The sequence below is a fragment of the Ochotona curzoniae genome, unplaced genomic scaffold, assembly GCF_017591425.1.
Source record: "Ochotona curzoniae isolate NIBS_2020 unplaced genomic scaffold, NIBS_Ocur_1.0 contig_517, whole genome shotgun sequence".
Classification (NCBI taxonomy): Eukaryota; Metazoa; Chordata; class Mammalia; order Lagomorpha; family Ochotonidae; genus Ochotona; species Ochotona curzoniae.
Genome location: NW_024466454.1, coordinates 2286913 through 2312857, shown reverse-complemented (window position 1 = coordinate 2312857; position 25945 = coordinate 2286913). Strand labels below are relative to the sequence as shown.

Sequence of the window (25945 nt, the reverse complement as noted above, 5' to 3'; positions counted from 1 at the left end):
CCTCAATTTACAAATATTATGCAAAAAATGTTACCATCTCACTAAGGATATGTGTGTCCTGTTATTATACATGTTATTTTCCCATATTGGCTCTTCTGTTGGCATATAGCAGAGATGAAAAAAGTGAATGTATTTTTTATTCCTATATGGAAACAGACATTTAGATAATGGAAAACATTTTTTGTGTGTGTGTGTGAAATGGTTAGTGGGTACAAGTGCATTGATTGATTCATTTTCTTTCAAGATCAAGTTTTCACTTTATTATTAATGAAAAGTATGAACAGTAGCTTAGGATTCAAGAAATAATCTTAAATATACTAGAGCTAATTAGTTGGCAGCTGATTACTGGATTTTTTTCTCAGTTGGGTTGAACATCTGTTTTTATAAGTAATTCTTTCTTTCCAACCTTATAATCTTTTATTCTTTCAAGTTTTTCCTTGGTGATATCACAGCCTCATGGAATATATTCCTCGTCTTTCATTCTTTCACAATCCATTTAAGTTGCCAGTGAAAGAGTTAATCTAACGTCACATTTCTCTGATGATTCTCTGTGACCTGGAAGAAAGAAATTGATAAGATTTATTGAGTACTTCTGTGCTAGGCACCTTTGTAATCATTCTATTTAATTACTATTCAATAACTGATCACCTCCTCACAGTAATGCTATAAATAGATCATCTAAATCATTCTAGGTTAGTTGACATCCTCTTGAATTTCATACTCAATTTATTAATTCATTTATGGAATGCTTAATGTTTGCTAAGTGATGGGTAGTTCCTAGCTGCTTTGCTGGATATTATGGGTGATAACTGATCAAGTTTCAGGCACATGATATCTGGTGCAACATGGTGAATGAATTTCTTCTCTTTGAGTAGAATATCAGAAATAGTTCACATTCTTGTGACTCAGTCAGTACTAGAATTGTGTGTTATAAACTGGGTTCTGATGGAGATGAGAAATCATCAAAGTTTATACATACATACTTTAGACCTAGAAGTAGTCTACTGTGATGTGTGAATTATATATCCAAAATTAAGCCCAGTCAGGACAGGATACAGTACACTGTATGACCAAGAATCTCATCTGGTATGTCTCCCACAACAGTTTTGACAGCATTGTTCCCCGGCTTGCTCCTGTGATTATTAAGTGGAGGGGAAGTACAGTGATGATATGACCAACTGAAGAAAGAAAGCATAAAGTTGATTTTGAAAGGGTCTGCTCTGTACAAGTTGAAAATGGGCCATGGTAGCATTACAACTACATTCAAGGACAACCTGGGAACTGAGTGTAGAGGACAAAACTTTCAAATGGATAAAGCTGTAGATGCTGCACCTAACTATTTGCTTTTTGTGGAATGAAAAGTAGCCCAGTCAATACGATCTGAGAAAAGGCTAATGGCCTGAGTGTGTGGTCAGGAGCCTAGAAAGGAATGGATTTAAGGTTACAAATAAAGAGAGGCATGTAGATGAATATGAAGAGTTTATCATAGATTAGAGCCTCATAGAAACACAAGATAGAGTGAACAATCAATTGACAAAAGCCAGTCTTTGTCATTGGTCATCCTGGAATTGCCACGATGGGCACATGAACAAAGTGGCCATGTTGGCAGAAATAAGCCATCCATAGGTCTTTAATATGGACTTATCCTCACCCTAACTATTCTAGTTTCTAATGCTTCTGAATTCCTGACCTTTCAGTGACAGAGACCAATGCTTTTATGCTACAAGTTCTTGACGAGATCAACTGACAACTTGGTGGTAAGTCAAGGATAAAGATAGTAGTTTGTCCATTTAGGGATAAGCATCTGTTCTAAGTTATAGACTACTCTTTCCCATTTCAATGCCTAGTTTAGCACCACAATCAGAGGAATTGCAGATACCTAATTCACAGGTGTGGATTCTTACACAGTAACTTGGGAATAGGTTACATGTTTCACACTGAAGGAGAATAAGGAATGGACTTTGATCATGACCGTGGCAGCATTGCCATCTCTCATTGTTCTTGAAATAGAAGTGGCTCATTTCACAGAATGCTAGAATAGTTGACTAAAGGCACAGCTCAGCTCGGCTCAGAAATAGCATTCTGAAAAGAGACAGTGTCATCCTTTTCAGAGAAAAGGCCAGGATTTTTCTCCTCCTTCAACTGGTTATATATGAACTCTTCTGTAATCTTTTGATCATAAATAAGAAATGGGAAATGTGTGCTGTTGCAGTTGTGGTAGATGACTTAGGGATCTGGGCTAAATCATGGTACTATATCCTCTGTAGGAAGTACGCAGTTGCCGATTATGGATGTAACTAAAAATGGTCCCGTATACCATCACTTTCAATGATTCTTTCTAGGGGACTTTGTGCTTCTCAAACCTACAACTCTGGGCTCTGCAGGACTGGAGGTCAACAGAAGGAGTGCAGCCATTCCAGAGGACAGAGTGAGTACCTCACTAGACTATAAGCAATGGATACTGCCAGGGCACTTTGGATTTACTGGGACCAGAAACTGACAGGCAAGAAAAGAAATCACAGTTTAGCAGGAATTACCAACCCTGAACACTAGGGGAAAATTTAAATCTTACAGATAGTGCTTATACTTATGAATCCTTCAGCTTTTGCACCAAGGCGGTACTTCCCTGGGTTTGTCCTAGTGAGCGACAATAGGAGTCCTAATGGAGGCTAGTTCTTGTTAAACCAGGGACTCCTTTTATAGGTAACTTTGACTGGACGACTCCACTTTCTTAGAACTGTGCTGTAGTTTTAGGCTCTTTCTATGGTGTTCTCTCTCCTTTCACTTCTTTCACTAACATCAGACTTGCGTCATGATTTCAAAGCTCTTCCTACTTTCTTTGGCTGTCTTCCTTTTAACCCTCACAGGCACTTCCCCAAGTCAATTTTATGCGTTTAAAAAATATATCTGCCTCTCAGAGGACATAAACTAACAATGCCTCTGGGGAAATGACAGAAGAGAGATTTATAATCTGTCTTCCTGCATTGGATTTAAAGAAATTTTTCATACAATGTTGGCATTGTTTTCTGTGAATAACAGTTCAACAATTCTGTTATTTTTGCTGACCTAAATAAAAAGGAAGTTCTAGCTAAAGAAAATGAAAGTAAAGGGATCACTTCCTCTAATTTTAACTTTTTTTTTTAACTTGAAGAGTTATTATTTAAAACCTTTATTTATTTAATTGAAATAAAGAAAGAAAATAAGAGAAACAGAGAATCTTTCATCACTGGTTCACTACCTAAATAGGCGCAGCTGGGGCTGGGTCAAGCTGAAATTAGGAGGCAGGAACCCCCTCCTGGTCTCTCACATAGGTGGCAAGGAGCCCAGATACTTGAGTCATCTTCCTCTGCCTTCTGTAGCTGCATTAACAGGAGGCTAGATTGCATATGAAGTAACCAGGAGGTTCAAACTGGCATATCTTTGGCATTGTTTTGATATGGGATGCCAATGTTGTAGGCAGTAGAAGAGCCCACAGTGCCACAATGCCAACCCCTTTTATTTTTAATAAAATATTTATATTATTATTTAAATTGCTATTTATTAAAAGTCTGATTTTCTAGATTTATATCACTTGACATTTGAGCAAAACTATTTCCACTATTAGAAAACTATTCAAACGCAAGTTCCTTAAAGAACCAAATGCATAATCCTCATCTATATAAGTGGTCACATTTTGTTACTGCCTAGTCAATTGTTTGAGAAGTATGCATTAGGAATCTTACATAGTATTCTGATAACATTTTTTCTGCTAATAGTTGAGTACATTTCTTGAATTACTGCAATCATATCTTAATTTAGAATAGAGGTAAAGACATTTCTCCAGATTGGCCTTTTATATAATAACTATACTTTATGATGTGTACATGTGAGTGCATTGTGCATATGGTATGTGAAAAATAAGCTTAATATTTGGGGTCATTGTACCTTTACTCAGTTCTGTAATTCAAGTTGTATTATCTTACTGAATTGTGGCTGCTTATAGAGTGCTGCAAAGTTAAAGTACAGCGGAGTATGTAAAAAGGCCTTATAATCTTTAATAATTTTTAGTTTATCTTTGTAAAAGATTTATTTCATTTATGTGAAAGGTAGAATTACACTGAAAGGTATTCCATCCACTCATTCATTCCCCAAATGGCTGGAACAGCTGTAGCTAAACCAGACCAAATCTAGAAGCCAGTACTTGAACCGAGTTTCCTGTGTGTACGTGGGCCCCAAGCACTTGGACCATCTTTTGCTGCTTTCCCAAGCTATTGGGGCGCTGCATTGTAAGTGCAGAAGCCAGGACTTAAACTGGTGCCCATATGGGATGCCAGTGTCAAGCTGTGTCTCAAGCATTAGGCTACAATGCCAATCCCTCAAGTTCATTGATCCCATTTAACATACTAGCTGCATATGGTCCCCAGGTCTGTCTCAGGGGATCTTGTGGTACTCAATTTCATCTTGGATCTGCTGAATCAGAACTGTAGGAATTGAGGTTCAGCAATGTGCAGTTTTACTGTCTGGATTAAAGTTATCTCATGATTCTTGTGTCCCTGTTTAACAATTATTTATATGGTAAAAAGCACAAAGAAGCTTTGGAGTCATGACATGGGTTTAAATTCTGACTCCATCGATCGCTAGATGTGTAATCTTTACCAAATAATTTAAATCCCTGTGCTATAATTTCCTCACATATAAAATAATGATGATTACCATCGTAAAATTATCATGAAGGGTAGAGGACTTGGAATGCTATCCTTGGTTTACATTTTTATTGTTCTTTAACTTCATGTTCTGATAAAACAGTGGCTTTATTAACAACACATCCTTCACTTTTATGTCTGTTTTCTTCCTCACAGTGTCATCCTCTTTTGTTCTAAATCCTACCCGTTCTTTAAGACAGATTTTAAATCCCACCTACATAACGTCACTCTTCCTGATCCCCATTGCAATTTATCTCTTTTGTTATTTCTTTTTTATGATAGTTGTTTGTGTATGTGTTATCCACTGATCATTCATAACTGCTCCCATTTTGATTTATATATACATACACAAACATATGCACACACACTTGCACACATGAACAACACACCCTTTGTACCTAGAAAAGGACTTAACCTATTAAATGTTTGCTGAATAGTATCAAAAAGATCTTGTTTTCTAAAGTGAATATTCCATATAATTGTATGCAAAATCCAGGCTTTCTGAGCGTATGATACAATTGCTCATGATTTACAAATTGACAATATTCAGGAAAACTGCAAACGGAATTTTGACACATGTGAATGTATGCAAGGAATTAAGCTTACTTTTTTCTCTATTCTCTCTTTTTAAAGATTTATTTATTTATTGGAAAGTCAGATATACAGAGAGGAGGAAAGACAGAGACGTAGACCTTCCGTCCAATGATTCACTCCCCAAGTGGTCGCAACAGCCAGAGCTGAGCTAATCTAAAGCCATGAGCCAGGAACCAGCAGCTTCTTCTGAGTCTCCCACACGGGTGCAGGGTCCCAAGGCTTTGGGCCATCCTTGACTGCTTTCCCAGGCCACAAGCGGGGAACTGGATAAGAAGCGGGGCCGCCAGGATTAGAAACAGCACCCATTTGGGATCCCAGATGTGCAAGGTGAGGACTTTAACCACTATACTATCATGCCAGGCCCTATTCTTATATTCCAATGATCAAATATTCAAATATAAGCAGAACCTTTGGTTCTTATTCTCAATACATAGCTGAAGAAGTTTCCCACCTATAGTTCTGGAAGGAAAAAACAACATGTAAGCAAGATTGATGAGGGATGAAGGAATTTTGATTGTTAGAGAAAACTTGGAGCCCACAGTTTATTTTGAAACTATTTTTAGTAAAGATTTAGTCAGGTTCATTCTTATGAAGGTTTGGAAATGTCTGGTCTATTTTATAGCACAATAAAACCTCATGGTTTCCTGGTTGGCTGGAATTTGAATAGAGTGGGTTGCTGGTCCGGACAACATTTGAGAGGGTTAGAGCAAGGGGAAATCTCATGTAAACCTTTTCTCCTGTTGAAAGGAGGGTTGCTAAGGAATAAAAGTTACCATACCCTGAGGTTTACTCGGTAAAGAGTCATTGTTTTGATTTGTTTATGGGCTTCTTCATGTGAGATTGGATGTTAATCATCCTTTCAAATATGATTACACATCTCAAAAACACAGTAGTAAAACCTTAAATTATATATAAGGGTTCTTGTTATTTTTCACAGTTTGCACTTAATGTTTAATATAGTTACCCAAGCACCAAACCATGCTAGAGAGTTGTCACTGGGAACAGTCCAAGCATAATTCTGGTTACGATTGATGTCAAGTTAAGAACTGAAACATTGCAGTTAATTCTGGTTAGCAGGAAAAGGACATAAATACTCTTGCTTTTGTTTGCATTATCTGACTACTTTGTTTTTAATCTGCTTTTAGTAGACCTAAAAATATTGCTTTTAGTAGATCTAGTTGCTTATTTACTTTTTCCAGAGCTGGTGAAATATGTTGATTTTTTTTTTAAGATTTATCTATTTATCTGAAAGGTAGAGTCACACAGAGAGGGGAGGGGACAGAGAGAGACCTTCCGTTCACTGAATCATACCCCAAATGGGCAAAAAATGGCCAGAACTGAGTCAGTCTGAAGCTAAGAGCCAGGAGGCAGGGGCTTCCTCTGGTCTCCCACAAGGATGCAGGGAACCAAGTACTTGGGCTATCCTTTGCTACTTTTTTAGATACATTAGCAGGGAGCTGGATTGGAAGTCAAGCAGCTTCTACTTGAACCTGTGCCCATATGGGATGCTGGCACCACAGGCAGTAACTTTACCTGTTACAGCAAAGTGCAGGCCCTGAAGTGGTGATTTTCAAAAAAAGCAATATTGAACAATATCTTTTCTAAAAGAAGACATTAAAAGAGATTTAGACTGAGATTATTCTTTGAGGATGAATAACATCAGTTGTTTAAAATTTCAGAGGCATACTACATTCCCAGCTCACACTCACCATTGGGAGCAATGGCCTAGCAGGGAAACCCCCAGAGCTCCCCTACTAGGTTGACCCTCCAATCTGGATTTTATGTGTGTTTGTGGGTGCTGTGGCCCAGACAGGCATGGCTCACCTCACCTCAGCATTAACCAGCAGGTGCTGTAGACTGGTTTGGCCCAGTCTACCCCCAGTTTCAGCTCATGCTAGTGGATGCTACAGCCTAGCCCAGCCTGGACTGACCCCAGTCCAAGCCCTAATGTGAACTGGCTTGTGTTATGACCTAATTTGGCCTGACCTGCACCTCATCATCGTTCTCATATCTGCCAGTGGGTGTTATGAACTTCCCTAGCTTGATCTGCCCCTAGACTTGACCCACACGTATACCGGCAAGGACTATAACCTGGCTTGGTGTGAGCTGCTCCCAGCCTTGCTTGTTATGCTTACCTGCAGGGACTGAGTCCTGAGAAAGGAGTTCCCCAAGCTTCTCTATCACATCACCTCCCAGTGGCAGATCTCACATACATCGCTGGGTTTATGGCTCAGCCTGGCTTGGCCCACCTCCTGTCTTGGCAGATACAGTTGCCTTGTCCAACCAGCCCTCACCCATCCCAGCACTTACTATTGGGTGCTACAGCAAAGCCATGCTTTATCCACGCCCAGATCGTTCTTGCATGGTTCAGTTGATGTTGAGACCTAGCCCAGTCTGTCCTATACTGACTCTAAAGAGTCTTGTGAGCATCAGTGGGTGCTGAAGCTTAGCCCAGTGTGTCACATCCCAGAACCAGTCTACACTCATGCTAAGGGATACTGCGGCCATGCCCAACCCAGATCACTGCTCCCATTTCAGCTTTCACGTTCACAAGTGGAATCTACACTCCGGCTAGGACATTCCTTAACTTCCCAATCAGGCTTGCACCCACCCACAGACCTTGAGTGTGCCAGTTCTTGCTACAAACCAACTTAGCATAACCTGTCACCCACCTTGGCCTTTTTTTTTATCAGATGCTGTGACCTAGTCTGGCCTGATGTGCCCACAGTCCCAACTCTTTGCTGGTAGGTTTTGCAGCCTAGTTCTGCCTAGTCTGCCCCCAACCTTGGCTTTTATGCAAATTGGTAGGAGTAATAGCCTAGCCTATCCCACCATGGCCTGCATCCCATCCTGTCTCCTGCATGTGCTAGTGTGCTGTGCTTTAGCCTGGCCCTGCTTAGTCTGCCCCCTCCCCATCCCAGAGCCAACCCATACACCTGCCAGCAAGTTAAGCAGCCCTGCCTGGCCTGACCAGCACCCAGCCCTGACTCACGTGCTCACCAGTGGAAATGATGGACCACCAGAGAAGTTCCCATATTCCCCCACCAGTTCCACTCCCAGACAACACAGATCTCATGCTTGCCAGCAGTTGGTAGGTCCTTACTTGGCATAATTTGGTCCCCCCGCCGACCAAATTGGCTTTTGTATGTGCTGGTGGATATTGTAGCCTTGTCAGCCCCATACCAAAATCTTGGGTGCGCCTATGGGTGCAATAGCCTAGACCAGCCCAGCCTGTTTCTAGCCCCAGTACCCAAGATATTGGTGAATAGTTCCAAGGTCATGTCTGGCTTAGCCGTCACCGCCCCCAGCCCTCGAACAAACCAGCTGGTATGGCAGTGCCACAAGGATGATACCACAATCACCCACAGAATCTACTTCCCAGACACAGTTCTCTCATGAGTTGGTTAATGTCATGGCCCAGCCTAATATGTGCCATACCATGCCCCAATACTCACTGGCAGGTACTGTGGTCAAGTCCTGCCAGGCAGACCCCCCAGCCATGGCTTTTTTGTGCACTGTTAGCTAGTGGTTGATATCAGCAATCTCAGCCCAGGTCTCTCACATGGCAGCTATAGTGGTTTAGCCCCAAAAGGTCCTCTGGTTTCCTTGCTCTAAACTACCTGGTCTTAGTCCCCTCATTTACCCACAAGTACAGTAGTCTGGTTGTTGCAAGTCCCCCCAGAAGTCACTCTTCACCTGTCTCGATTGTCTCTCAGCAATCTTCCCTTCCATATATCTCCAGACCCGATTCCCTGAGTAATCCTCAGCCCCCAATGCCTATGAGATTGCAGATCCCCAAGGCTGATCCTCTGGTGGTGTGTTGTACCAGCCAGGGGCCCTTCCTGCCAACCCAGGGCCCACAAATACTAGCACATGGGTCCTCAGACCCTGTTTTCTGGTGTGCCAATGTCTGCCCCCCACAGATTTTTTAAAAAGGCAACTCGGGTATATTTAACACAGGTTTGGCATTCCACAGGCCCAGGATCTCTGCTAGCTATTAACTGCTTCTCCCTCAGCAGTGTAATACTTGCCTAGGTACAGTGCAACCAAGCAATTGCCTACAGCTGGGGTAATGTCAACTTTCTTTGCTCAATATACTCCAAACTGGTTTCTATCTCCACTGTGGCAATTACTTCTCGTAAGGTGGACAATGACTCCCTGTGAATATTCATGTTTCAGAGGGTTGTATTTTATGTTTTTAGTCCCCTTTCTTGAGACTCATTTTGGTTTGTGACACAACTCTTGCTAATTCTCTAGCTTTGCTACTTCTTTTCCAGTAATCCTTTTCTTTGCTCCCTACCTCTTAGACATTGGTATTCCCCAGAGTTCAAAAATTAATCCTTTTCTTACATTATATACATCACACCAGATTATTTTATGGACTACTTCATTTTCCCCCAGGATTCCACTTGTACCAATGTCCTATAGGGAATAAAATCTTTAAAAAATGCAATTATTTGCATAGATCTTTAATTTGGTCTATTATAATAGTTTGTTAACTGATTTCCCTTGGTTTAAACTCATATGCTTCTAAAATATCCTTCAATTAATACAATGACTAAGTTTTGAAATGTACCAGTAAGACTGATCATGCTTCTATCTTTATTTAAAACCCTAAGTGGTTCCTTACCACTCTTAGAAGGAAATTCAGGCTTCTCAGCATGGCCTATAGAGCTTCGCATCATTGGGCTTCCAGCCATCTATCCAGCCTCACTTTTTCAAGCCCATTTTCCCTCCACCCCAAGTCACACCAACTTGGTTATGGTTCCAGAAATGTCCATTTAAAAAAATATTTATTTTTATTGGAAAATCAGGTATACAGAGAAGAGGAAAGACAGAGACAAAGATCTTCTGTCTGTTGATTCACTCCCCAAGTGGCCACAATGGCTGGAGCTGGGCTGATCTGAAGCCACGAGCCTGGAGCCACTTCTGGATCTCCCATGCAGGTGCAAGGTTCCCAAGGCTTTGGGCCATCCTCTACTGCTTTCCCATGGCACAAGCAGGGAGCTGGATGGGAAGCGGAGCTGGTGGGATTAGAACTGATGCCCATATGGGATCCCAGGTGTACAAGGCAAGGAATATAGCTGCTAGACTGCTGCACCAGGCCTGCCCATGATTTTTCATTCCTTCATTGGTTCGCACATACTGGAATTTTTGTCTGGGATGATATATCTCCTTTTTGTATACCTGGGAAGGGGCCTACTCATTTTTCAATATCCAGACTAAAATCTTGTAACCTGTGAACTTTTCTTTGGCTAATCTCTGTTTTGTATAAGAATTCTCTAACAGAGCATTTCATACTGCTGTACTTATTTATGTATTTTCTAAACTGAAGATAGGAATTACATCTTATTCGTAGTTGGAGTGTCTAGGTAGGGACTGCTACTTGCTGAGTGAATGAATAAACTTTTGCAAGCATAAATGTTTTGTTTTCACTGTCTAATTCTATTTTGGATGTAACTGGTTAAAATTTTTTTTACACATTTTTCCATGTTACCTCACATAGATTCTTACTCAGTTTTTTAGAGTGAGATCTGAGTTTTGTAGGCTCACAAAATTATGATAATAATATGTAGTAATTCCTTTAAAAGGTAACAGAGTAAACATTCTGCACTTATAGTAGTTAGAACACCAGCATTAAAAATTGTAAAATTTGCTTTATGATTAAAGGAAGCTACTAATATACCTATTTGCATTGGTAGAAAGATAAAGATATTTTTAAATGAAATGGCATTGAAAATAAGCTCTGAAAAGAAATTGAACACATAATATAGTCTGTAAATTTCCTGGGAAAAACTCAGAATTCTAGGATGTCATGAAATGATGGAGTAAATTACATTAACTGAATGTCTACTCATAACTACCTTACATATACAGTTTAATTTAATCCATAATAACACTAAAGGGTTGTACATTGTCTCTCCATTTCACAGAGGGTAACATGAAACACTGAGTAATTTCCAAATTCACGTAGCCACAAAGTGGAAAGTAGATCAGTCTGATTCTCATTTCCTTCACATCAAGCTGCCTTTGGCCTTTCTAATGCAATTGCCAGAGCTGCTGTTTTAGTTTAGTAATACATATATAAATATACATTATTTGATTCTGTTTGCAGTGATCATATGTAGGTGGTCCATGTGGCAGTTGAGAAAGTAACTATTTCCAGTTTCGTGACCAATAAAAATTATTGAACAGTCTCACATTGATTGAGGCTAGATAATGAGTTGTATGTATTCTCCTGACGTTGTATCTCAGAATGACATGCACACACTGTAAGTAGGTGCAAAGGCGAATGCGTGCTTCTAAAGTTTTCTTTGGTGTGCCCCACTGCTGCAATTTGGAACTCAGAAATGACTGCTTTCTGGGGTAAAAGGCAGCTTGCTCTTGCTACCTCCTGCAGATTGGTTGGCCTGGCAGTTTGTCACTCTACTGGGCAAGGATCCAGCTTGTGGTAGTGAGGTGGTTTTGTGGCAGAACTCCACAATTAACCACAAGTTCAGTGTCAACGGTAGGCAGCCACCTTCGTGGCTGTGATCCTTCAAATCTGTTGGGATAGCCCAGGCTGAAGAAACTACTGCTTGTCTAAGGAGGGAACAGGAAAACTTGGAAAGAGTCTGCATTGCTGTTTATTGTTCAAGATTTAGGTTTTAGGTTTAAAACAAAAATTCAGGAAATTTTAGATTACTGGGTTTAGCTTTAATGCCTTTTTTTTTTTACTGGTTGTTATTTTTGAAAAGTGAGTTTAAGTCACAGATGCATCTGTTGCTTTGAAAACTAGAAACTGAGAAAGGAAAATTCTTTAAGTAATAAAATTTATTCTTTCATAGAAAAAGAAATATCGATTCCATTACATGAAAATATTTAAAAACCACCCGTGCCTTTCTTAAGCATTTATTTAATGTTGGAAGTCAAATCAAACACAAACATATATACTTTTTGTTTACGAATCTAATTAAAAAGATCCTTTTACTGATTTTTGAAAATGGATGTTAAGAAAGAATATCTGCCATAATATGGAACCATTTTTTATTAAATAGGATTTTAAAAGCTTTCTGTTATAGCTCTTTGTTTACCCTTAAGAATATATTAGGTAGAGTCCAGGTAAGTCTGTTCAGGGGTGTGGGTGTCTGAATCTCCCAGCCATGTGGCTGTGGACCAGGCTTGGCTGGCTGAAACACCCAACAGTAAAAACCTGAGTGGGAGAAGGCCAGTCAGGAAAGGACACTGTTAATTCTAGGACAGAAGGTGGACTAAGTAGGGCTGGCCCATGGACTAACCGGTGTGTGCAAGATCTGGCATTGAGAGAGGTTTTGATGGAGGAGTTAGGGAAACGCCTCTGTATGGACACAGTCCCTGCAGGTGAACACAAGAACCATGATATGAAGCAACCCAGACCAGGCAAGGTAATGGTACTCACCGGCATATATTTGGCATGGGTCGTGGGTGAACCAAGCTGGGCCAGTTCATATCATCCACTGATGAGTCTGAATGCCTGAATGGAGTGTGGGTCACGCCAGGTTGGGTCACAACACAACCAAGTTCACATGAGGGCCAGGACAAGGGGCTGGCTGGGCCACACTAGGCTGTAACCCCCACCAGTGTGAGTTGGAATTGGGGATAGGTCGGACCCAGCCAGGCTACAGCACCCATTGGCAAATGTCGAGGCGAGGAAGGCTGTGCCAGACTGAGCCATAGCACCAAAGCACCCAACCAGCATATGTGAGACCCAGGACAGGAGGGGACAAAACCAGTAGGGGGGATATGTAGGGCTCCTCTCCTGGACCACCACTTCCACTGTAGAGCATGAGTTGGGATGAGGGCAGACCAGGCCAAGCAGGGTTACAACACCTGTTGGCCTCATGTGGGCTGGATCAGGGGAAAGTCAGACTGGGTTGACTGTTCCTACTGGTGCATGCATAAGTCAGAGTGAGGGTGGGCTTTGCTGCAGCATCAGCTGTCAGATGCTGGCATGGAGGGCAAACTCTATCAAGTTAAACTGCAAAACCACCTCGAGAGTATAAGATCTGGGAGTGGGAGTGGCACTGTTGTAAAATAGTGGACAACTCCCTTTTGGGTTGCCACTCTGACTGGTGAGCATAAGAACCAGAACTGGGGCAGGAATGGCCAAATAGGGAGTGGCACCCACTGGCACATATGTGAGCTGGATAGTGGGGCTGGTTGGGTTGAACTAGGCTCCAACTGACATGTATGAGAGCTGAATGGGATGTGGGACATATTGGACCAGTCTGCTGTACATACTGGCAAGCATGGGAACCAGAGAAGGGGGAAGGTCTGGTGGGGTTTATTGTGGGTTACTCCAACTAGGCTGCAGCTGCTACTAGTGTCAGTGAAGGTCAAGTGTGTCGCGGGCAGGATCGGGCTAGTTTGCAGCCATTGGTTTGTGTAAAAGACAGAAATGGAGGCAGAACTGATCCAGCAGTTGCAACCACCAGCATGTTCATAAACTGATTGGGACGATGGACTGTGCTGGACCCTGTATTGGCGAGCACACACAAGAACTAGATCTGGGATCACCTCAGAAGAAGTTTCTCTGGGAATCCCTCCAACTGAACCGCTGGACTCAGAACCCCAACCATCTCCATGGTTGCAGGTTCCATGGTCTGACCGTGGAGTGCGTGTGTCAGAACTGGGCTTCCTCAGTGGTTGTTAGATGGAGCAGTGGACAGCATATCCAGGTGCACATGGAGGATATGGCAGTATGTTGGAGTCTGCAGAGGACACCTGGTACCATAACAGAGGACAGAGCACAGAACAAATTGAACAAGTACCCCAGCCAAGTATTGGTGGTGAGTCTTCTGGGCCAACAGAGACTCTAAGGTGGACTCTGTCAACCATTGGATTCTGGATAAATTTCATCGTGCTTGGAGTGGCAAGAACGGCAGCAATCCGGAACAGTTGAACTATCGAAACCTCATGATTAGGACCTTCAGAGCATGCCCCACATTGGGACCCTGGGGATGGGCTGCCATCCAGTCTGGGTTGCAGAGGCATTTGGTAGGCTGGGTATGGCTTCTCTCCTTGTCTTTCCCCTTCCCGAAGATACAGAAAGGAAAAAAGAGAACGTGGAAATTGTGATCTCACCCGCCTTCCTGTAGCCCTTGAGTCTAATCACCCTAATGAGCTTCATAAAAATCATCAAAAATAAAAATAATTTTAAAGAGAAAAAGCCCTAAAGAATATAGAACTAAAACAATGTTTGTTAAAATTGTTTTGAGCAATATAATTAGGTGAAAACAATTTTGAGCATTTTCTGTATATACAGTGATTTACATGCTGGGCATCTGGAGTTTGAGCTAAGATCAAATAAGGAGGATTCTTGTGTTTGAAGGTCTACTGCAATGGAAACCATGTAAATAAAATGTTGTAGCAGAACATATACATTTTCAAAAAAGATTTTAAAATTTTTGTTGGAAAGTCAGATTTACACAGAGAAGGAGAGATAGACAGAAAGATCTTCTGTCTATTGGTTCACTCCCAAAGTGGCCACAATGACTGGAGCTGAGCTGATCCCAAGCCAGGAGCCAGGAGCTTCTTCCGGGTCTCCCATGTGAGTGCAGGGTCCCAAGGCTTTGGGCTGTCCTCAACTGCTTTCCCAGGCCACAAGCAGAGAGCGGGAAGGGAAGTGGAGCAGCCAGGATATGAACTGGCATCCAATCGGATCCTGGCACATCCGAGGTGAGGACTTTAGCCACTGGGCTATCACACTGGGACCAGAACGTATACATTTTAATAACAAATGATAAGAATACACTTCATTTCCACTTTAGGGTGACACCATCTCCATCGTCCCTTCAAGCCTTACACTTGTGTTCTTTGTCCCCTTATGCCTTACAATTCTAGGACACTTGGAGTTACCAAAAAGCATCCTGCTTACATTCTTCCAGATTTGTATACTTCATTACTTCCTTTGCTCACATTATTTTTTGTATTTTCTTTAAATAGCACCCACTCATCTTTTAATACCAAGCCCAGAAATCTCTTCAACTCTAAGTGTTCCTTCTTACCTTCTGTTTTCACTTTGATCTGGGATAGGTGCCCTTCCTCTGAGAGATCAGAGTACCTACTTACTATCACAGCTCTAGAAGTCCTTTAGCTTCTAATATAGGGCCAGACGTTCATCACAATGTCTTTGCCCTCTGATATACTTTCCAATGTCAGGCCCTGAATAAAGGTGGAATGAATGAATGTGATCATTAAGGGAGAAAGCTGAAATGTTGTTGGTGGGAAGGTACATAGCAGAGCAAAAGAAATGAGACCAAATTGAGAGTATTTAGCAGAAGAGAGATAAACAGGAATATAGTCATCTCGACAGACACTGGGGGAAGCAAAAAGATGGTGAAGGAAAAAACTGGAACCAATAGAGAAGGAAAAACAAATGGAACCAAAGTGAGATAGCTACACCAGCTCTGTCTCTGGAAGGGAATGGTTGTCTTCTGAATAGTCTTAAAGCCTTGTTCCCGAGAGTGTTTAATCATCTCTATCATCTGTTCTCTGTGCTTCTGAGTAGGGTGACACATACGCCCTATTCCCAGACAAAGCAGCTGCTCAGAGGAAGCTCCTGAAGCACTTTTGGAGCTCTTCAATATTCCATACGGCATCTAACACAGCAATCTGCGTGTCGTGGGTGCCCAGTAAACAGGTGTGAGATGAACCAAGTGAGTCACGGGACTCGGATTAGTTGGAAGGAAAAAACCATTGTTCACATATTTGGGCAACAGAGTTACCACTGCACATTCAAAGCAGGATTGTTTCTACATTGTGGAGAAATCACCCTGTTTTTATGTTTCAATGTGTTTGTTAAATGTTCATTCTTTTAAAGCATTATAAAGTTTTCATGTAATTTAAGCGATGACTCTAGTTTTTGACATTTGATAGGTTTAAAAATTTTTTTTGGCCTTCCTTGATTGTATAGTTAAAAAAGATTTTTTGTATTTTTTTTTAGGTTTGAAATGCAGATTTTACAGAGAGAGGAGAGATAGAGAGGGAAGGTCTTTTATGGTTGGTTCACTCCCCAAAATGGCTGCAATGGCCAGAGCTGAGCTTATTGAAACCAGGAGCCAGTTATCCCATGAGGGGACAGGATCCCAAGGACTTGGGCCATCCGTCACTGTTTTCCCAGGCCGTATAGAGAGCTGCACTGGAAGTAGCATATGCAGAACACAAACCGATACCCACATGGAAGCAACTGTCACAGGGAGAAGGATTAGCCTGCTATACCATTGCACCAGCTTCTTTAAAAAAAAAAAAACCTAATTTTAATACAGGAGGTTTTTTTTTTTAAGGCTTATTTATTTATTTGAAAGTCAGAGTTAAAACAAGATGGTGAGAAACAGAGAGCTATCTCCCATCCACTAGTTCTCTGTTGATGGCTACAATGGTTGGGACTGGGCCAGGTCAAAGCCAGGAGCTTCTCTCAGGCTTTCCTCACGGATGATGTGTCCAAACTTTGGGCCATCTTCTTCTACCTTCCTAGGTCATTACCAGAGTTGGATTGGAAGTGGAGTCGCCAGGACAAGAACAGGTGTCCACATGAAATGCTGGCATCGCAGGCAGCAGCATTACCCACTACACTGCCATGCAGATTCCAGTTTTAGACATTCAGAATCTCAATTTTACTAGTTTATTTACTATTACTGAAAGTTTCTTTGAAGTTTCTAATATATCAACCTACTTCATAATTTTATTTCTGAGAAATTTGGACTGTTTTATCACTGAATTCTGGGAAATTCCGATTATAAAGAACAATCAGTTCTCTTGGACATTTTCTCAAGTGCATTTCCATTTTTCAAGATATTTTAAAAATTTGATACATTTTTTAATTCGGCAGTTCCCAACAGGGGCTTAGCTTCTTTTTTTTTTAAAGATTTATTTTTATTATTTTTTTTATTGGAAAGGCAGATATACAGAGAGGAGAGACAGAGAGGAAGATCTTCCATCCGATGATTCACGCAACGGCAGATACTATGCCGATCCGAAGCCAGGAGACTCTTCTGGGTCTCCCACGCGGGTGCAGGGTCCCAAAGCTTTGGGCCGTCCTTGACTGCTTTCCCAGGCCACAGGCAGGGAGCTGGATGGGAAGCAAAGCTTCCGGGATACAAACCGGCACCCATATGGGATCCCGGTGCATTCAAGGAGAGGACCTTAACCACTGAGCCACCGCGCCGGGCCCCAGGGGCTTAACTTCAAAGCAGGAGGTTTCAGAGACCTGTTGAATTGTTGTCAGGCTCTGAGTCTGGATACGCACACTTCAATATATGCAATCTGCTATTATTTGTATGGCATTTCTTGAAAAAAAAGTTTGAAGCCCATGATGGACAGGTGACAATATACAACAGAAATTTTAATGGAAATCTCTAAAAATGCTGGCAAGCACAGTTCTCTGATTTTTGCAGATCTTTAAAGGCTGTTCTGTAGACCATCTTGGGGAGTTGGCTGATTTTGAGACTTGTGTCGAGAAGGAAAAGGGACTGGACAAAGAACTAGGCCTCATATTCAAAGAGAGCAGTTTCTAGACTAACAATGGTCGGCACAGAGGTTCCTGTTGAAGAAACAGGCATGCTAACAAGGCTAAACCCAATGATGGGATGTCCTCAGTGCTACTTGTAAGTTTAAACAGAGAGGCAGGTGGGATCTAGATGATCTGTAAGTGACACAGTTTCTCAGACACTAGTACATACAACCAGGGTATGAGGCTTTGATACAGCAAAGATCTAGGCAGGGTTCTCCCCTAGCCACTGAAGCATTAGGTTACTGGTGTGCATACTTTAGAGAATAAAACAAACTTTTCACCCTACAAACTAAGACACATGGGACAACTGGGACTTTGGAGCTTGTTAACAAGGGCCCGTTATTAGAAAAGAATATACAAGGGTGGCATTGACCTCAGAATGACTTGGTAGACAGATGGTAGAGCATGGGTCATCAAGACGGGAGACTGGAGAAGTCCACTAGGAAGTAGCAAGATCATGGGTCAAGATATTAGTCAAGTAAAATAAGGCTGGGCTATAGAGTGCTCAAAGGTACACTGTAACTTAAGGACTTTTTCTTCAACAGATAATCAATACAAATTCTTGTAACAAAAGATACAAGCTAAGCAATTCTATTGATTTATATTTGGCAGAGGAATTATTAAGTAACTTGACCTCTAAGAAATGTAGTAAAATAATAAGCTTTAACAGACTGCAAACAGAGAATGGAGTTGCTATTGACACAGCCAGCTCATTCTTTTTGTGTGCTCTCATGAACTTTTGTCTCATCCTTCTCAGATGCTGGGCTGGTATTCAGGAGGATTTGTTCCAGCCATAGGTTATTGAAAAAGTTGAGCTTTAGTCTCAAAAAGACTTGCATGACAGCTGAAAGAAAGCAAACGTATTGGCAAATAAAGCAATGTTATGAAGACAACTAGAAAAAAAAGTCCTTTGATACAAATCTCTTAATTTAAAATTTATTTTCATTTTATTTAAGAAGGAGAAAGAGCGAACCCTTTGGTGTGATTCAGTCCCCACATGCCTGAAGCAGCCAGGGCTGAGACAGACCAGGACCAGCCACTCGGAGCTCAACCCGAGTCTCTCTTGGGCCATTATTTGCTGCCTGCCAGGGTGTGCACTAGCAGGAAGCTGCAACAAAAGCATAGTAACTGGAGCTTGAACCCAGCAGTCTGATATGGGATGTAGATATCTTAATTAATGACTTAATTACAAAAAAATCTGCCCTTTCTTCATTTTTATTTATCAAAACAGAGTATGGTTTATAATTCAAAGGTTGCTCTTGGTAATCTGAAGGGTAAATTCTAAGGAAGCCTATATACTTTTGGCATGCAGAAACATGCGATACTTCCTCTTGGCTGACATCCTAAAGGCTGCCTCCACAGAAAACTTAGACAGAGACCAGAATTAAGAGGAGTGAGCAGCAGGAGTATGTCAGGATATGTGACAGGCTAATTAACAGTTGTTTTAGACAATAATCAGACATTACTAAGATGCGACAAGGCCAGTCCATCCCCGGACAGTACCAGTTTTCGATGAGGGAAACCAGGGAATCGGGCACACAGCTGTTGTGACAGAAGACAAATTCCACAGAGCTCTGGCAGCTCTGCCAAGAGTTAGGTCACTGGAGATGGAACGGCCCTGGGGTCAGAACAACAGACCCTGTTGACACTAAGCCGAAAGTCCTTCAATCTGCTACCTTTCAAAGTAACCATCGCTACTGCAGGGACAGCCAAGGCTCAATGGATCATACGTTTCCTTTTAGAGACCCTGTCTATTCCATACTAACCTCCTATTTGGGCCAGTCAGGCAATGGAAGTCAAGAGCTAGAAATGTCTGGGTCTCTGATGCACCTGGCCAGGCTGTAATGCCCACCTGATTATTGTGAAGCCCCTCCTGTCGCTTTCTATTTTGTATTTAAATGCTTTAAAATTAGTTAATAAGCAGGACTGAAAGCAGTGACTAATCTGTATAGTGTGGCCACAATGATTTAACGGCAGTGCTGCACCTATTTGGGAGACCCTCATGGAAAAAATCTATCAGCCTATCTCATACGTATGTGTTTAAAATAACACAGTATATAGATGGTTTGTTCATCTGTTCTCCCACTGAGACTCCGATTTTGGGCATTTGATCACTCTCTTAACTTTGTGTCCAACAAAACAAAACAAAACAACACAACACAACTAGTCTGTCACCCCTGAGAAACAAAGACTGGCCCTGGGTTAGGATACTAGGGCCCCTGTGTTGGGATTGCAAAACCTGGTCCTTTAAAGTAAACACACTACACAGGTGCAAAAGCACGTTCAAACTTTCTTTGAACAAGGCCAGACAACTTGACCAGCCTGAACAAGACTAGTAATCTGGCCATGAAAATTCTGGTCATCGCCCATCTTGGGCCCTATAGTTTCCATACGCTATTGCTTCTTTATATATTATGTGTCTGTAATGTCCTCAATCACTTTATCTCTAACAATATAAAAGCATCCCAACTCCAGTTGATTTTGAGTCAGGACTTCTAGCCACCAGATGGTGTGATTAGGTGTCTGGACAGCACAAGACAATCTTTTCTACTCTTTTTTTTTTTTTTAAAGGTTTTTTTTTTTTTTTTTTTGGAAAGTGAGATATCAGAGAGGAGGAGAAACAGAGAGGAAGGTCTTCCATCCAATGATTCACTCCCCAAGTGATTGTAATGGTCAGAGCTGAGCTGATCTGAAGCTGGGAGCCGAGAGCCTCTTCTGGATCTCTCACACGGGTGCAGGGTCTCAAGGCTTTGGGCCATCCTCCACTGCTTTCCCAGGCCACAAGCAGGGAACTGGATGGGAAGTGGAACTGCTGGGATTAAAACCGGCGCCCATATGGGATCCTGGCACATGCAAGGCAAGGACTTTAACAGCTAGGCTACCGTGTCAGGCCCTTTTTTTTTTTTCTTTTTTAAGATTTACTTTATTTATATGAATGGCAGAGTTACAAAGACAGAAGGGAAGAGTAGAGATATTCCATCTGCTGGTTTACTCACCAAGTGATCACAAGGGCCAAGCCTGGGCTAGGCCAAAGTCAGGAGCCAGGAGCTTCTCCTGTTTTAGCGCAGGGGCCCAAGGACTTGGGCTGTCTTTTGCTGCTTTCCCAGGTGCACGAGCAGAGAGCTCGATCAGAAGTAGGCAAGCCGGGACTCAAACCAGCATCCAAATGGGATGCTGGCTTTGTAGGTGGTGGTTTAATTTGTTATACTACAGCTGGGTGGGAAGTGGAGAAGCCAGGACTTGAACTGGCACCTATACAGGATCCTGGTACTTGGAGGGGGAGGATTGGCCTGTTGAGCCATTGCACCAGGCCCAAAACAATCTTTTCTAAATGCCATAGAACAGATAGCAAGAGAAGAGTCCTCACAAACACCTCAATGCTCACATGTCAGCTTGAAGCAGGTACAGAAATGGAGATATTCATGTACATGCCTCCATAAGATTATGGACCACTTCTCTGGAAGGGGGAATGTTAACACAGCTAGGTAGATATTAGTCGATGTGCGTAAGAAGTACTGGAATGAGAATTTATTTTCAAGAAAATAAATTTACATGTGATGGAACAAGACAAGTCTGTCTCTCTTACCCAAGGCATCCTTTCTTGCCTTTTATCAAAAGTCAGTGATTGAGGAAGTGATACAGCTGGCCCCACAAGTTGTGATCAGTTGACTGGAGGAATTATCTGCTTCTCTACTAGATAAGAATTCTGAGAATCATCACCTGGAGGGGTCCGTTTTGGGGAATCCTATACCTTAAGTAATTGCTACTGTTTTAGAACCCATTAGGTGCTTTTGAGCCCTCTCCCTAGGGGCAGCTCAGAGAAGGCTCCTGTGCGTGGGTATTGTAAGAGAAGTTCTGGAAGAAATTCCACTCCCAGAAATCCTGCTACCCAGTAGTGTACCAGAAAGGGTATATGGGGGGAGAATCAGTGGAGGATCCCATATTCATATCTACAAAAAACCCAATCTGAATACAGATTCTTAGGCTCTCTTGAGATGCCCATCTGGTCTAGCAGGTGTAGGAGTTTACTGTTTTATCTTTTCAATAAACTTCACTAAAACACAAAAACAAACCACAGTTTGTCAAGACCAGAAGTCATCAAAATTAAATCGATCCATTCTATAATTCAGAAGGACGAGGCTTGTAAAAGCTGTTTAATGCTAGATGGTGAAAGGTTGGGCCCAGACAGAAACTCATGAATTTCTATTTCTAGTTCACTACTGTTTTATTTTTTTTATCACCCCATCTATTGCACCTCAGATAACAACCTTGGATTTAAAATGAAACAAAAAGCCCAATCTGAATTGGTTTCAATATTTAAAGCAATTTATTATCTCCCTTGAGAATAATGGCATTTCAATATTACATGGTTGCTGGTTTTGTCCTGTCCTTCTCTGTAGGTTCAGAATGTATCTATTAAGTTTCCTACATGAGGGATGAGCATTTTAGTTAAACTGGTTGGATTGCTTGCATCTCAAACTGAAGTGCCTGGGTTTGAGTCCTACCTCAGCCCCTAATTCCATCTTTCTGCTATTGTGTTTGTTGCCTTACAAGGCAGTGAGTGGTAGCTCAAGTAATTGAATGCCTGACACCACTGTATAGCTGAAATGACTTTTGGGACACTTCAGGAGCAAATTAGCAGATGAGCATTCTCCAGTTTAATAAATAAAATTTTTAAGTGCCATGCTTTAGTCTTCAGTTGGTACTAGGGAGTTCCTTACACATCATTGTCAGAGTGGAAGAGAACCCTGATGGATTTTTTTTTAACCTTTTAGGAAAGCATTTGTTTAATGAATTCTAAAGCTCTTATTTTTTTCTTATATCCAATATATAGAACATTGTATGTATGTGTGCCCTGATCAGACTCTTGAGTTAATATCACAGTGATTTCTGCTACATATGGGAACTATAACTATATACGAAAATGGTGTGTTTTAGGTCATGGCTGTGGGCAGAGATTAATTGGTGAAAAATGGGCCTGTTTGTGGGATTTACCACACAGTAAGGTTTCTTATGTCCCTGGAAAAAAAAATGTGGAATTAGCTCTTTGAGAAATGCAGTTCTGTCGTGAGGCTGGAGGGAGTTTCAGTGGAGGGAAACAGTTCACTCTAAGGCGGTTATGATTGGGGAGAGTCCAGAGCAGTCCCTTTGGTACAGCAAACTTCTTTTCTTTCCACTTTGAAACCAGCGTTTCCTGACGTTGCTAGTTTCACCACTACTTCACAGCGTCTCACTTGCCCTCTTTAAAGGCCTATGGAGCCCAGATGAGGAGTGGTCTTGGCGAGAAGGCTTAGCCCTTCCTTCCCCATCTGTCTAGAACTTGCTGTTACAGTGGGGGGAGAAGCCTCCAATTTGGAAAGAATATGCGTAACAGCAGATCTTCCTCGCTGTGCTGGAGGCGCACAAGACTAGCCGTTGCGTATGTATGGCAAGGGTGCAAAGGGGAGGACAGGACAGCAGTTCCTTAACTGTGAAGCAAGTCTTGGATGCTCCCAGAGGCTCCTCCACGTGCCCGCTCCCCCAGGGCCACTGCAATGGTCCTGGGCTGGCTGCGTGGTTCAAGAAAACACGCTGCCCTTGAGGCCAGACCTAGCCACGGTGATTAGGGGTTCTGGGCTGTGGCCTTGGTGATGACGGGCCCTCACTTGGTCACAGCTCTACTCACACAGTCCCAGGGCCCACCCGGCACTGGACTGAGGTCAGAGGCTGCCCCTGCCGCCCTGGGGCTCGATATCGGCGGCACTAGGCACTCCTTTTGGGGAGTGGGGTGCGGAGGAGGGGGCCCAAACGCCCTCTTTTCTCCAAGACCCTAACAATGACCTGCGGGAGCCTGGCTGGTTGTCTCTGACTAACCGTCAAAAGCACCCTGTGAGCCTGGGGTCTCAGGATGGCGGGCTGGCCCTTCCCATCCGAAGACGACCCCACCGGTGTCTCCCGGCCCCAGTGGGCACCCAGGATGACCGCGATTGCTCTCTCCTTCATCGGGACTCGCCCATTCCTACGGGGTCGCGATCTCGCGTCCCTGTAGGCGACAGGCGGGCTCGGGTGCTGGCGGGGCCGGACGCGGGCGCGCGCGGACGGCGGCCTGGGCGCGCGCCCGGCTGGAGCAGCCGCGGGGGAGGAGCGCCCGCCCGCCGCTCGCGCGCCCAACGGACCGGGCTGGGGCCGTGAGGTAACTGTTGCAGGCAGCGGGAGCTGGGAGGCGACACCGAGTCTCCAGTCCCCAGAGGTGCCCGAGGAAAAAGGAGACGGCGACCGAAGCGGTGTGGGAGACAAGCCCCTTCCGCCGCTCGCCCCAGCCAACATGAGGCGGACTCTGCCGCTCCTCATCCCGAGCGGCGGAGACCCCGGGCCGCGGCGGCGGGCGCAGCTCTGACGCGCTGCGAGCCGGGGGGCGCCCCGATCGCGCGTCCGGCGTGGGGGTGGAGGGGTGGTCCGGGAGCGCGAGCTGCTGGCTGCGGTCCGAGCGGGGCGTGCTGAGCCCCGTGGCCACCCCGGCCATGAGGAGGGGCGAGCGAGACGCCAAAACCATGCGGTACCCGCCGCCGCCACCGGTGGACGGGGCCGGCTCGCCCCCCGAGAGCCTGAGGAACGGCTACGTGAAGAGCTCCGTGAGCCCCTTGCGGCAGGACCCTCCGCGCGGCTTCTTCTTCCACCTCTGCCGCTTCTGCAACGTGGAGCTGCCGCTGCCGGCCTCCCCCCAGCAGCCGCGGCGCGGAGCCCGCTTCTCCCGGGCGCGCCTCTCCCTCGGCGCCCTGGCCGCCTTTGTCCTCGCGGTGCTGCTGGGCGCCGAGCCCGAGAGCTGGGCTGCCGGAGCCGCCCGGCTGCGGACGCTGCTGAGCGTGTGCTCGCACAGCCTCAGCCCTCTCTTCAGCATCGCCTGTGCCTTCTTCTTCCTCACCTGCTTCCTGACCCGGTCCCAGCGGGGCTCCGGCCCGGGTCCGAGCAGCTCCTGGTGGCTGCTGGCGCTGCCCGCCTGCTGTTACCTGGGGGACCTCCTGCTGTGGCCGTGGTGGTGGTCCTGGCCGCGGGGGGCCGCGGACCCGAGCCCGCACACGCCCCCAGCGGCGGCGGGCAGGTTGTTGTTGGTGCTGAGCTGCGTGGGCTTGCTGACGCTCGCGCAGCCGGGGAGGCTCCGGCGCAGCATCGCGGTGCTGCTGTTCGCCAGCTGCGTCTGGTGGGTCTCCGTCACCAGCCTGGGCTCGCTGCCTTCGGTCCTCCGGCCTTTGCTCTCCTGCCTGGTCGGGGGCGCTGGCTGCCTGTTGGCCCTGGGGTTGGATCACTTCTTTCCGATCAGGGCAGCGCCTCTCCATCCTCGGCTGGCCAGCGCCGCGGACGACAAAGTGCCTGTGATCCGACCCCGGCGGAGGTCCAGCTGCGTGTCGCTGGGCGAGAGCGGCGCCAGTTACCATGGCAGTGGCAAGATGCTCCGCCGACCGTCGCTGCCTTGCATTTCCCGGGAGCAGGTACGTGGGCCCGAGCGCAGGGGCCGCCCGGGGGCGAGCGCGCCGTCTGCCCGGACGCGGCGGGGCGCCCGTGCGGGGCGCGACTTGGAAGGCACGTTTGCCGTCCGGGTGGGAGAAGAGGGGAGGAAGTCATGATTTATCCTGGGAGGGATTCCTCAATGACAGGAAACTTTGCAGAAGACAAGTCCGTTTGGTCCCTGCGGTGCCCTGAAATAGCCTGCTAACCGGGCTGCACGCACTGTTCCGCGACCTTGTTTGTGTAGTGGGGGTGGGGATGGGGGGGTTCTCCAGGAATGAGGCGGGCACACTCTGATGTGCCTCTGGCTTGGTGTCATGGTCGGTTTGCTGGTGGTGTTCCGACCCAGGGGAGCTTGCGACCTCTGGCAGGAGGGGGGTTTTCACCAGTGGGTTTTTGGGCGTGATGATAAACGAGGGGGAAGTATCGCAGATTCACCTGGAAAGAACAGTTCGGAACTGAGTAATTCAGAGGAAAGCCAGCAACGCAGTCTCTCTCTCTCTCTTTCTGTCTGTATGTTTAACAGAGTAACTCACTGTGATGTGTGTAGTTGTTGCATAATTAGGATAATGTTTTAACAGCTTAACCTTTAATCTCAGTAATGCCTGGAAAGCTGTCAAAAGCATTTCATGTGTTTTTTCTCCCTCATAGGATTCAG

The 25945-nt window shown here is 44.4% G+C and overlaps 2 protein-coding genes across 4 annotated transcripts in view; one reads left to right on the top strand and one right to left on the bottom strand.

Annotated features, from left to right (window-relative positions):
• Nucleotides 1-274: 274 nt before the first annotated feature.
• On the bottom strand, nt 275-25217 carry LOC121162164 (translation initiation factor IF-2-like). The gene is made up of 3 exons (XM_040989009.1): nt 24707-25217; nt 23767-24638; nt 275-555 (listed from the first exon to the last, which is right to left on the bottom strand). Exons 1-3 carry the CDS (start codon nt 25215-25217, stop codon nt 517-519), a joined length of 1422 nt encoding a protein of 473 aa, XP_040844943.1. The 3' UTR covers nt 275-516.
• PDE3B (phosphodiesterase 3B) overlaps nt 24021-25945 on the top strand; it is a 121215-nt gene continuing 119290 nt past the window's right edge. For 2 of the 3 annotated variants that reach the window (XM_040989067.1, XM_040989066.1), the window contains exon 1: nt 24021-25271. In XM_040989067.1, the coding sequence (XP_040845001.1) occupies nt 24306-25271 (966 nt within the window). In that variant the 5' untranslated portion in view covers nt 24021-24305. The remainder of the gene's footprint in view (nt 25272-25945) is intronic. The other variant, XM_040989068.1, reaches the window with a different exon arrangement.